At 37.2% G+C, this 13,906-nt stretch overlaps 1 protein-coding gene across 6 annotated transcripts in view; it reads left to right on the forward strand.

Annotated features, from left to right (window-relative positions):
* Positions 1-13,906, forward strand: part of LOC124093178 (steroid transmembrane transporter SLC22A24-like) — a 57,834-nt gene that overhangs the window by 29,484 nt on the left and 14,444 nt on the right. For 4 of the 6 annotated variants that reach the window (XM_046445466.2, XM_046445465.2, XM_046445467.2 and 1 more), the window contains one exon: positions 8,655-8,770. The exons of the other annotated variants lie outside the window; for them this stretch is intronic. In XM_046445466.2, the coding sequence (XP_046301422.1) occupies positions 8,655-8,770 (116 nt within the window). The remainder of the gene's footprint in view (positions 1-8,654; positions 8,771-13,906) is intronic. 6 annotated transcript variants of the gene reach the window in all.

The raw sequence follows: 13,906 nt of genomic DNA on the forward strand, positions 1-13,906 counted from the left end.
CAATAAGAAATCTCCACACTTAATGGCTCGCTTTTGTTACTTCTCAAACCACTCCCTCTGGCATTTTGCCAGGCACCATCCAGACTTGTTTACGAACTCTAACATTCCCCTGGAAAAATGCCAGGTGTTATTTTGACTTGTTTACAGACTCTAACACTATAATATCTTTAGTTTTTTCTCCAGCATGAAGGGAGCCCATCAAAAATCCAGAAGAAGTATCAACTGTAACCTTCCAATATTTTAATTTTCCAAATTCTGGCAAGTGTGTGACATCCATCTGCCAAATATGGTTAGGTATCAGTCCTCTAGGATTGATTCCAAGATTAACTTGTGGTAAAAAGGTCACACAATTTTGACATTGTTTTATTATTTTTCTAGCTTGTTCCTTAGTTATTTTAAAATGCTTTTGTAAAGTATTAGCATTGATGTGGAACTTTTTATGAAAATTTGTAGCTTCTTCTAGTGTAGAGAAAATATGTATGTCATGTGTAGTTTTATCTGCTAAATCATTGCCCAAACTAAGGGCTCCAGGCAATCCTGTATGTGCCCTGATATGTTCTATAAAGAATGGATCTTTTCTGTCCCAGATTAGAATTTGTATAGTGGAAAACAAAGAGAAAACAGTAGAGGAAGGGGAAATCCTACCAGCATCTTCAAGGGATACTATAGCATTAACTATATGCTGACTATCGGAAAATAAATTAAATACAGAATCTTTAAACATCACAAAAGCTTGTAATACTGAATTAAGCTCTACCTTTTGAGCTGATTGTTTGGGTACTAAAAATGTAAAAGTTTGATCAGGTGTAACTATTGCTGCTGCACCATTATTTGACCCATCAGTGAATATATTTGGAGCATTCATGATAGGTGTTTTTCTTGTCATTTTTGGAAAAACTACAGGATGCTTAGATCCAAAAGACAATAAAGGATTAGATGGTAAGTGATTATCAAATGTAACATTAGATTTACACATGATTATTGCCCAAGTATTTACCTCATTAGCTAACTCATCAATTTGATCCATAGTATATGGAGTAATAATTTTATTGGGAGAAATTCCAAACACTCCCTTCGCTGCTTTTATTCCTTTGAGTATTAATTGTTCTACAGCCTCAGGATACCTAGTAAGAATAGTGTTAGGAGAATAAGATAAATGTATCCACAATAATGGACCTTCTTGCCAAAATACTCCTGTAGGAATATTTTTTGTTGGTAGTACAATAAATAATAAAGGCAAACTTATATCAATTCTATCCAAATGCATATTTTCCATATATGTTTCAATAATTTTTAATGCCTTTCTTGCTTTAGGAGTTAACATGTGGGGTGAATTTTGATCTGATGGACCTTTTAGAATATCAAATAAAGGTCCCAACTCTCATGTTGGTATGCCTAGATAAGGCCTTATCCAATTTATGTCTCCCAATAACTTTTGAAAGTCGTTAAGTGATTTGAGTTGATCTACTCGTATTTGAATTTTTGGTGGACGGACCATGGTTGAGGATAATAGAACTCCTAAATAATTAATTGGAAAATTTAATTGTACTTTATCTATTGCTATCTCTAGATTATAAGTTTTTTAATAAGTTTGTAAGTGTGGCATAACATTCCAGCAATGTGTTTTTATCTTTATGTGCTAATAACACATCATCCATATAGTGAAATATTTGTAGTTCAGGATTTTGATTTCTAAGTGGCTGGATTGCTTTGTTAACATAGATTTGACACATAGTTGGACTGTTAGCCATCCCTTGAGGGAGTACTTTCCATTCATATCTCTGATCAGGACCTTCATGATTCAGTGCAGGGATAGTAAATGCAAAACATGGACTATCCTCAGGATGAATTGGTTGAAAAAAAACCCAATCTTTAATATCTATAGCTAAAACATGCCAGGTTTTTGGCAAAGCAGACAATTGAGGAATCCCTGATTGAGCAGGTCCCATAATAACCATCTCATTATTAATGGCTCTTAAATCTTGCAATAATCTCCATTTACCAGATTTCTTTTTGATGACAAAAATGGGAGTATTATGGGGAGATACGGAAGGTTGTATATGTCCCTCCGCTAATTGTTGTTTGACGAGATCATGGGCTACTTGTATCTTTTCTTTAGTCAGGGGCCACTGAGGAACCCACACTGGTCTTTCTGATTTCCAAGTAATTTTGATTGTCTCAGTGGCACTTTCTGAAAATCCAACCCATGTCTCTCTGTTCCTTGATCTATCTGTATTGGTGCTGCTATACCTTGTTCTTGTTCTCCTAATCTTTTTTCTTTCCTAAAACCTTGTCTAGCCCTAGTAGTGGGAACATTAGGATTGATGTTATTTGTTAATGTCAAACCTAATTGATCTAGGACATCTCGTCCCCATAAATTTATAGGAAGATGATCCAATACATATGGCTGTATAGTTCCTTCACATCCTTCAGGATCCTTCCAGTCTAATATCATTGCACTTCTATGGGGATTAGTTGCCACTCCTAGGCCTCAAAGCATTTGAGTGGCTTGTTTTAATGGCCAATGTTTTGGCCATTCTCGACGAGATATGATGCTAAGGTCAGCACCTGTGTCCAGTATCCCATTAAACTCATGTCCTTGAATATTTTGTTTTAGCATTGGGCGAGAATCTAAATTTAAAGACAGAATAGCCCAGTCTACACCTGTGGAGCCTAATCCCTTGGAACCTCTTTCTACACTATGACTAGAAAATTTATTATGTAGGCTGGGTATTATTAACAACTGTGCTATTCTATCTCCTGGTGAAATTACTGATATACCTCTTGGAGAACTAGCTATAATTTTTATTTCACCTACATAATCAGGATCAATTACCCCAGGATATATCATAAGTCCTTTTAGTGTAGATGAACTACGTCCCAATAATAAGCCTACTGTTCCTTGGGGAAGAGGTCCTTTTACTCCTGTGGGAATGATTTGAACTCCCATCACTGGAGTTAGTACTGCTCTGGCAGAGGCGCAGATGTCCAACCCTGTGCTCCCTTGGGTTTGTCTGATGAGGGATTTCATGGACAATGTGTCCTGGGCACTAGCCTGATGGTGTTGCTGGGTTCCTCTACTGCCCCATATATTTGTGGTTGTGGGCCCCGGAGCATTGGGCCCCCCAGTCCATTTTATGGCAATGGAGCCTGATGCCTTTCTCCATGATATCGTGGGTAAATACCTGGTCCTTGTCCGTTTTTTGATAAGGGAGTGCCCTCTATGGTGGTTTGAGAATGGCATTCATTAGCCCAATGTCTCCCTCTATGGCATCGTGGGCAAATACCCGGTATTCTATTCCTTTGATACCTAGTTTTGTTAAACCCTCCTCCTATGGGGCAACTCCTTTTAAAATGTCCTGTTTGTTCACAATTATAGCATGTATTTGGCCTGGCATCTAAAGCCTGTTGTACTGCAGCTGCCAAGACTTGCCCTTGTTCATTAATGTGTCTACATAATTTAATATATGTGTTTAAATCTTCATGTCTCCATGGTCTAATGACCTCTCTGCAGCAATGATTTGCTTGATCATAAGCCAGTTGTTTTATTAATGGCATTGCCTGTTCTGTATCCCCCAAAATTCTGGAAGCTGTTTGAATAAGCCTATCTACAAATTCAGCATAAGGTTCATTAGTTCTCTGTATTACCTTAGATAGCTGACCTTGTAAATCTCCATGTCCTTGTAAAGTCTTCCATGCCCTAACTGCATCTGCAGCAATTTGTGCATATATAGCAGGATCATATTCAATTTGTTGCTGTTGACCCTCATAAGGTCCTTTTCCTAACAACATATCTAGATTTCTTTGAGGGTAACCGGCTGCTCCATTTTGCCTAGCTGTCTCCGTGCAAAATTCCTCATTGGCAACCTTCCATAACAAATATTGTCCTCCATTTAGTACAGATTTACATATGCTAGCCCAATCTGCTGGCGTCATGTCCAAGTTAGTAATGGACTCAACCATGCTTATTGTGAAGGGTGCTTGGGGACCATAGGTTGTTACAGCCTCCTTTAACTGCTTCACTGTTTTAAAATCTAAAGCACGGTGAATTCGCTGACCTCCTACCTGTTCAAGTACAGGGCATGCTAATCTTTGAGGTCCTGTCTCAGGATCCCATTTATCATCTACAGGGTTTGAGGGCCACTCAGCTGTCTCCATAGGTGGGGCTGTTGGTTGAATTACACCCTCTGGTGATAAAACGGAGTTAGTAACAGCCTCCTGTTGTAGCCTTTTTCCTAATAACCCCTTTTCCTTTAAATTTTCTTCCTCTGTCTGACTAGCTCGAGAGACCTTCTCTTTTGCTTGTTCTAAAATGTCTTTCTCTGTCGCGACCCCTTGCCCACAAGGAAGACGCAACTCAGGAATCTTCTTTCAGCAGTTTATTCAGGCCCTTGATATTTCTTCTTCTCCCTCTCGGATGCCCCTCCCAGCCTTAATAAAGCATCTCAAGCCCCAATGCGAAGCTGCCACGTGGAGCTTTCTCATAGGGTGGTGAAAAACCATGCGCCAACTCTCCCAAATAAGGAGTTGTTTGTCACAGACCACAGCAGAGCCAGCACCATCTTGTAATGGTGACCATAGTCTACAGAAACGGCAGAAGCGGCTCACCACATTTCTCCATGGTCTGAATCTCTAACAATTTACCTAACACCTTTTTGGTTTGTTTTTTATGAATTTCTAATCTACTATAAAGATACCGCAACCCAATAAGATAACACAAAACAAAACCAAAACTGAATGAAACAAAAACGGAATAAAAAATCGTTGTATCAATTTTCTCTTCCTCAGGGCCGACAAACTTCAAACCTTTAGCTAACCATTTTTCCCAGGTTGCCTGGGAAATTTCTAGGGATAGGCAGCTTGAAACAAAAACAAAATAAATCAAAATAAGAACACATTGTTTTTTGAAATGGTCACCCATTTTCTCACCTTCCCTCAGGGGCGAGCAATTTCACTTACCTTTAAGTTTCAGACGTTCCACGTACAGGCCACCAAATGCTGCAGTCTGTCTGGGCACAAAATCATGAGCCACTCACAGCCTTGTAGATTCAAACAGCAATTCTTTATTCCCCAACTCATACCGGCACTCTAGAAACACGTTCTGGGGAAATTCACATTCTGTGCAAAATCCACACACTCCACCGGGCTCTGAATCCCAAATACTCTCTGAATCCCGTGAGAACTCAATGGGAACTCAAGGAGCAGGTGTGCCTGAGGCAGCAGGATATGCCCTATTCCCAGCAGGGTACACCTTAAACCTGGAACCGCCCTAAACCCAAGGAGGGGGATACTCCCTAATCCCAGCAGGATACACCCTAAACTTGGATCCGCCCTTGTCCTTGAGCAAGGTCACCTTACATGCAATGTCACTGCAAATGACCTGGGTCATGCCATGCATCATACCTACTTGGCAATGGCTCTCAGCATACACTAAAGATACATTCACAGAAATGTCTATGGCAGCAGAAATCACAAGAGCCAACTTATGGAGCAGGTATTCATCAATAGATGAAGGGATAAAGACAATGCTATACTTATACACAACAGAGTTGTATTCACCATAAAGAAGAATAAAATTTTGTCATTTGCCAAAAAAATAGATAGAATGTGAGATCATTATGTTAAGTGAAATAATCCAGACTCATAAATTCAAGGTCATATGTTTTCTCTCATATGTGGAAGCTGGATAGAAAAAAGGAAAAAAGGAGAATCTCATGAAAATTGAATAAGACTGTCAGAGTAAAGAAAATTATAAGTGGGAGGAAATGTAATGGGGGTGTTACTTGGAAATGAAATTAACCAAATTATGTTATGTGCATGTAGGAATAAGCCACAATGAAACCCACTATTCTGTATGATTTCTATTTGCACCAATAAAATTTTGAAATTAAAAAGTTATTCCCCATGTGTGCTCTCAAGCTGATGATTTTAGCTTGCTACTTGAGCACTTTGAGCATATAGGCACTTTTCCTCTCAGTAGACAAAACTCCTCCCAAACACATTATATTTTCTTTTAGTCATCTGGTAGGAGGAATATAGTAATAAATCATGGCAGGGAAATTATGTATTTTCTTGCAAGCATAAACCTCTGTACTATCTTTAAACCAGGCAGTAGTACTAGATTTTAGCAGGGAGGAGGGGTCAATATTTTTTCATGCCAAGTAGTACTCAGGAATGAAGGGATTCAAAAGGATCAAATGCCTCAACTCAGGTATAACCATCCCAAAATAAGTTCTATTTCTCAATTAAGGCCAGGTCCTTTCACACAGAAACAATACAAGGTTCATATCTTCAGATTTTATTGACATTATTTTTAAGCATTAGTCCTGGGTCTTGGTCTTCAGATTTTTCTGTCCTCTACTTGTGGAAGATGAGGGTCTCCTTATACACTGCTCTTTATATACATCTTCTGGTTTTCACATTCCACTTTAGATTGGTAGTCAATCACTACTAGTCTTCCATTGTCTTTCTTAAATGCATTCATAGCACTTTACAAGAGCTACTGAATTCTGAAGTCCTAAAAATTATTCCTTTTATAAAAGCTTTTGAAATCCTGGGATCATAAACAACCCATCCCAGTTTATCACCAGTGAAAATTTTAATACCTGAATTACAACAGCATGTACCAGCTACCACCACTATGGGATATTTATTGGATGATGTAGTTCTAGATTCTCATTATAGCATCAATTTATTTGACTACTACCATACAATTACAAGTATTATAGATATGCTTTCCCCAAAACTGGGAAATCTGAGATTTGTGTGCAGAATGTTTATTGAGGTGTTTTTTCAGAACATTATCTGTGAGGAGAAAAAGTGGAATTAGGCAGAAATAAAAGTCAGAGTATAATGCAGTTGTAATAGAGAACCCAGGAGATCTTGAAAGAAATACTAGAACTAGGATTGCCCATGAGAATTCCTCTGCCTTGAAGCAAGGAAGCATGATTCTAATATGCTTGAATCCTTCAGTTATTGGATAAGGACAATAGTATGGCATTGGGTGAAGAGGTTTTCTTTATCTAAGGGAAATTCCCAGTGGGGGCCACAAGAACCAGCCATCAACACTCCCAGAAACTGGAGAAGTGAATAAAACACGTGAGTAGGATATAACAGCATCCACTAACCAGAGATTATTGTAAATAAAATATTATTGGAACATAGCCAAACCCACTTCATCTTGTATAATGAATGCCTTTTTTTGTGCTACAGCATCATAATTAAGGCGTTGAAATAAAAATCATTGCCTGTATGGCCTAAAATATTTATTTACTGGAGCTCAGGGGAAAAATTATCTGTGGTATCCTGTGCTAAGTCAATATAGTTTTTTTTGTTGTTGTTGTGGGGAGGGTGTTTTTTTTTGTTGTTCATTTGATTGTTTTTGTTTTGTTTTGGTCTGCTTTGGGGGAGTTGATTTGTTCTGCACCAGGGATTGAAGCCAGGGAACTTAACCACTGAGCCACATCCCAGGCCCTTTTTATATTTTATTTTGAAACAGGGTCTAGGTAAGTTGCTTAGTGTCTCACCAAGTTTCTGAGGCTGGCATTGAACTTGCAACTCTCCAACCATGGCCTCTTGAGCTGCTGGGATTACAGGCATGTGCCACCATGCACAGATCACTGTATTTTTATTATCAGAAATAATGTATTACTATTTTAAAAATTATTAAGTGCCTTCTCTTGTGATGATATTTATATTGTGACATTGAGTAATCTTTAATAACTCCAGTAAGAAGTGATGGGCTACATTCACTTTTTAACTGATGTGTAATAAATTTACATACTTGGTGATATTATGTGACATTCTGATGCAAGGATACATTGTGTAATGTTCAACTTGGAGTAAGGATATCTATCATCTCAAACAGTTATTCTTTGTACTGAGAACATTCAAAATTCTTTATTCTAGCATTTCTGGAAATACACAATATGTTATCATTTTCAATAGATACCTGCTGTACCATAGAACACAAGAATAGAACATTTAGGTACCTATTGACCAAACTTCTCTAAAATATAAAGTAACAATAGTGTCAGGCCTAAAAGTTCTAACTCTGAAACCAAATGTTTTTGCAACTATTATATTTCACTTGGAATTTCACCAAATTTAATCTGCTATAACATCTGGCCTGGGTGTAAATCATACTCCATTGACAGATACCCTACTTTTTATACTCTTGTAACTCTGTACTCTCCAATCATGAGTGGAGGCAGCATGCCTACAATACCTAGAAAATGTCTACTTGGAACCAAATCATAAAGTGGACCTAGCTTTATAAAATTCATTGATTTACAGAGATAAACTTTAATTCTAACAATGAGGGAAAAGTCTCATTTCCAGTGAATAGTGAAGAAAGTCCAAATCATTAAACAAGTACCTTTTCATTGTTTTCAATTTACAGTGCAAATCTTTTGGTTAATCCTTTTTACCTCTCATAAACTAAGTCTTTAAACTGGCTTTATTCATAGATAGTTTTCATTCTCCCCAATCCCATTGTAGCTCTCCCTACATGAGGTAGATCATTTAGCATCCATATTCCCAATGAGTCAGAGGTTTCAACGATAATGAGCATGTTTATCTCATCCTATAGTACTTACCACTATATCAGACCATTATTGACATATTATAAATGCTTGTTGTTTTTGTTGTTTAAGTTTGTGAAATCTACCATACAGAAGGAGTTGGATGCAGTCCAGGTCAAACCATCAATTTTTCAATTGTTCCATGCACCCAAAGTGATTATGAGAACCTGCTGCTTGTGCTTTTTCAGGTAAATTCCATCTGGTGTTTAGTAACTTCAAAATGTTTAAGATGTAATTGCATTCCTCCTTTCAAAAAATATTAGCCATGAGGGACAAATATGGTAGAGTAGAGAAAGGTTGCACCTTCCAGTTTCTCTGTGGCTTTGAATTGAATTAACGGAAATACTGTGTCTCAGTGAGGTAGATATTAAGGGAATTCACTAAAATTCAATACTGGACAGTCAGAGATTTGGAGAGGCCCAGAAGTACTGATATTTCAAATAGAGGATATGAAAGAGTACATCAGTGCCATGACAGTGGTGTCTACACGACACAGGGGAGGGGTGTCACAAAAAGATTTTAAAAAATCAGAAAAAATTGTCATGGAGGTACCCATAGAATAGAAAGGTAGCCTGAAATTATCTTACTCTGAGTCTACACTTGGAGTTGGTGATTGAAAAGTGCTCTGTGTTTCTCAAGTTGGGAAAAGTGGGAAGCCAACTCATGGAAGTCATACTAGATGTGGGGAAAACCTTTGCTACAGGAACCATTAGAAAATATTGGCACAGAATCCTGAATGGTATCTACCATAAGGTCTAGAATACATGCTGTTGAAACAGGTACACAGAAGATTTCATCCAGGAGAATTCAGTTCAGGGATACAGAGAGGAGTGTGACTTACTTTCCCATGGAGTCTGGCAACTCATTTAATCAGCTGAAGATATTTAGGAAGCCAAATAGGCAGGCATGATTACATTCAAGGATTGAGCCTTGGAAGGCCATAGTCCTGGGTGGTGAAGTGTGCTGTGACCTGCTGTGCCCCCTCCACCCAGGGAACTTGGTTACCCTCTGAGTGAAATTATCAAAAAGTGTCCGGGATTGGGACAACCAGAATAGATTGCCATCTACCTGGTTTTATTGGTTTCTTTTACTAATATCTCCAGAATATGACAAAGAATATGACAAATAATGGATAGATCCCAACTGTGGGAACTTTCCATTTAGATCTTTGCCTCATCTCTGCCCTAAGCGTACATTGACCTAGACTTTCTAGACAATTTTCCAACAGATGGTATTTCTCATACATACTACCTTGTACTGATGAACTGAAAACCTGAGAGTCATTTCAATGAGCTTTGAGTCAGACCACTCCATATTTGGTTCCAGGTATTTAAATTAAGAAAAAAGGAGAAAGGGTAAATAATCCCCAAATCTTTGCTATAAGATGCACATACCCCAGGAAGAAATGGAAGGAAGAGTAGTCCGGCATTTGTAGTAAATATGTATCCTTGGTCAGTTTCAACCACCACAATGAAGATAATTCTTTCATTCGTTGTTAACAAATTTTTTGTTCTTCCAGTTGTATTTGCAGTTTGGTTTGTATGTATAAATAAGTATGTGTGAATGTATGTATGTATATACATTATCTTTTTCATATTTTATCAGATTCTTTTTTTATTATTTTGTTTTTTTAGGGTTAATGAGGTTTTTTCTCTTTCTTTTCTTTTCTTCTTTTTTTATGTGACTTTCTCTCCTATATTCTCCTTCTAATACTAAAATTTTTCTGTTCTCTCTCTCTCTTCTCTCTCTCTTTTTCTCTCACTCTGTACCCCATCCCTCTTTCTCTCCACTTTATTTCATTTTTTACATATTTGCCTCTTTTTTTGGCATCACTTTATCCCTCTATTTTGCTTTATTTCTGTCCTTTATAATATTCCAATCTTTCTTTTCACTTTTTTCCATTTTTTCTCTTAATGAACTAAAGTTTTCCCATATTTTAACACTATTTTATGTAATTTATTCTCACACCATTCACATTGTTACAGTTATTATTATTTTGGAAGTCATAGTTGACACCTGGTATTTCCATTAGTGATATAGGCTGATTGTAATTTTTGCTGTTGCTAACTTTTGACCCCACTATTTCTGTTTTGTGGCTATTAGTGCTGAAAATGTCAGTTGGCATCTGGTATTCATTTTAATGCTATGTATTGTTTGCTACTATTGTTGCTGTTATTTATTTTTCTTTTTCTGTGAGATGCTAGAGATCTGGTATAACACTTTAACTTTATTGGGTAGATATTATGCTTCTGAACCACACACTCTACCCATTTAGGAGACAGCACATTTTCCTCCATATATTACCTAACTCACTCAAACTTTAGCAACACAACATCACAAAGAATAGGACAAATTGACAACCAGGAATGACTAGAGGGACTCAGTGGTCACTCATTAATATCTTTTCTTATAGAAAAAGCAAAGAGAAATAACACAAAGACTGTGAATACCACATCTATGAAGTGTTTCAAAATAGATTGCTCCCATACCCCTTTAATATACACAGAATTATCAAGTCTAGAAAAGCAATCACAGAGGGTATACTACTAATGCCCTTCCATATATAACACAATTTCCTGACTTACCAAAATGACCTCCCTGTTTTGAGATCTCATAGAAAGTGGAATTCTCGAGCTCCAATGCAATACACACTATTAGAATATACTAAGCTTGATATATGTTGTTCCCAGGATCTTCTAGCTTCCAAGCTCTGTTTGAAAAATCTGCCATTATCCTAATTGGTTTTCCCCCATAGGTAATCTGATTCCTTTCTCTTGTGGCTTTTAAAATTTTTTTCTAATTCTGTATGTTGGGTATTTTCATTATAATGTGACTTGGTGTGGATCTGTTTTGATTTTGTACATTCAGCATCCTGTAGGCTTTTTGAATTTGGACTTCCAATTCATTCTTCATGTTTGGAAAGTTTTCTAATATTATTTCACTGAATAGATTATTCATTCCTTTGGTTTGTACCTCTATGCCTTCCTCTATCCTAATAACTCTTAAATTTGGTCTTTTTATGCTATCCCATATTTCTTTGACTTTTCTGTTCATGGTTTCTTACCATTATCACTGTGTGGTCTATGTTCTTTTCAACTTTATATATTTTATTCTCATTGTATAATGTCCTATCTTCCAAGTGGTCTACTCTGCTGGTGATGCTTTCGAGCTTTTAATTTGGTTTATTGTTTCTTTCATTTCAAGTATTTCTGTTCTTTTTTTTTTGGACCTCTATCTCCATGTTGCTTCCTGTATTTGTCAAAGTGATCTTTCACTGCCTGTATTTGCTCTCTTCCTTGAGTTCACAGAACATTCTAACCATGCATATCCTAAACTCCTTCTCTGTAAATTCTTCTTCTGTGGCTTCCAATGATTGTAATGATGTGGTGTCTTCATTTGTTTGGGGCACTTTCTTCCCTTGTCTTTTCATGTTGCTCGTGTGTCTTCCTTTCCATCTCTATGGGTCTGGAGTGCTCTTGTAGGGTTCCAAGACCTCTCCTTTGTGGGGAAGGGCAGTGTTAACAGATCCCAATATCAACAGTATACCACTTATGAACAATTTGTTGTTATTAAGATTTCTACCATTTAATCTCAATGTCCAGAATTGTTGGATTCAATTATTATCTAAAATATAATCAGTAGTTTTATAAAAAGGTTTCCAGTTTCTGACAGTGGAGAATGAACTGGGGGTAGGGTGTAGGACGATATGCTGAGGAGGTAGTATAGTGAGGATATAGAGCTAATATATATTAGGAAGTGCAAAATAGAAATCTAATGAAAAGGGTTAGTAGCAAGAGAATAGACAGGAAGTAATTTAGGGTAGACAAGTACGTGGGAAGACAGTGGAGTACATAAAACAAACACACATATGTATTTAGAAAAATACAGATGTTAAAATAGTAAAATTTGGAGGAGAAAAGAAAAATGAAAGAAGAAAAAGGAAAAGAAAAAGGGAATATACAACACCTCTATATTATATTATTCAGATGACTCAATCCTCAAATTCTATTTCATGCAAAGTTCTTGGTTTCACCTATGTTGGAGATGTGAGTGCCAGAGGATAGAGGGGTAAAACAAAACAAAACAAAACAAAACAAAACAAAACAAAACAAAACAAAAAAACAACAACTTGAAGGAGGAAACCAGGTTTGTTGCTAGCTTTAGAGTTTTCTACTTCTCTTCTCATCCAATAGGTGGGGTTGTTTGTTGTAAGCTGGTGTCTCTGCTCTCTGGATGGTAGAGGTAACCTGGGTTGGAATCCTGGTCCTGATTCAGGGCACCTGGAAGTGGGGAGTGGCACCCACCAGTCCCTGCATGGAGACTGCAACTCATGGGTCTCCTTTTGGGACTGCTCATATGACTTTAGTGCTTGGTCCTATCTCCCTATCTTTCCTGGAGATTTCCCAGTTCCTGGTCTCTCTGTTAGGCTCCAAACTTTAGCCCCATCTCCCTCTCCCTTATCTGTTCCCAATTGAGGAAATGCTCACCCTGGGGCTCCCATGGGTGGCTCCCTGATCATACTGCACACCTGTGTTGGGCAGCTATTGTGTTGGGTTACCTCCACTGGGGAGGAGGGGAGATACTAAAATACATTGCAAAACAAGTATCAGGAAAGCTATACTATTAAACACACCTGGAAATGTATTCAACAATTTACAACACCCTGATATCAAAAAACACTTCAACAAGAAAAGATTGTACCCTGCAAAGTTCTTGACATAAAATTGGAAGAGAAATCCACCCCAACAGATGCACTAACCTCAAAACTGGAAATATGAAAAATTGTGGTACAATAAAATCTCCAAAGGTTAATAACTCACAAGCAAAAGATATTGCAGTATATAAAATGCTGGATAAATAATTCAAAATAATAACTATTTAAAAAAGAGGATTGAATACCAAGAAAAGTCAGGAAAACTGAGTAAACTAAGGAAGACATTACAGAATATGAATGAGAAATTCAACAATAAGATACAGATATTAAAAAAAAACTGAAAAGAAATCTTGGAAACAAAAGGTACAGTGAGTCAAATAAAAAATACAGCTGAAATTAAATCCTTTTAATGTATTAGAGCAGGTAGTAGATACTCAAACCTTAGAGATAATGTCATCATTCAGACAGTATTTAAGAAAAAAATGAAACTACAATAACAAAATACAATATCTCTAGGACATTATGAGAGAAATTGAAGGCCCATAGACATTGAGTAATGAGAAAAAATGTAGGACTACCAGGTGCCTGAGAGTGACCATAGGCATCAGCACCCACATAAAACTTTCATCCACTCACCTGAGCAGAAGTCCCAGATGCAGCTCCCACACAG

The sequence above is a fragment of the Marmota monax genome, unplaced genomic scaffold (genome assembly GCF_021218885.2).
Source record: "Marmota monax isolate L192 unplaced genomic scaffold, Marmota_monax_Labrador192_F-V1.1 WCK01_AAM20220418_F8-fsc00038, whole genome shotgun sequence".
Classification (NCBI taxonomy): Eukaryota; Metazoa; Chordata; class Mammalia; order Rodentia; family Sciuridae; genus Marmota; species Marmota monax.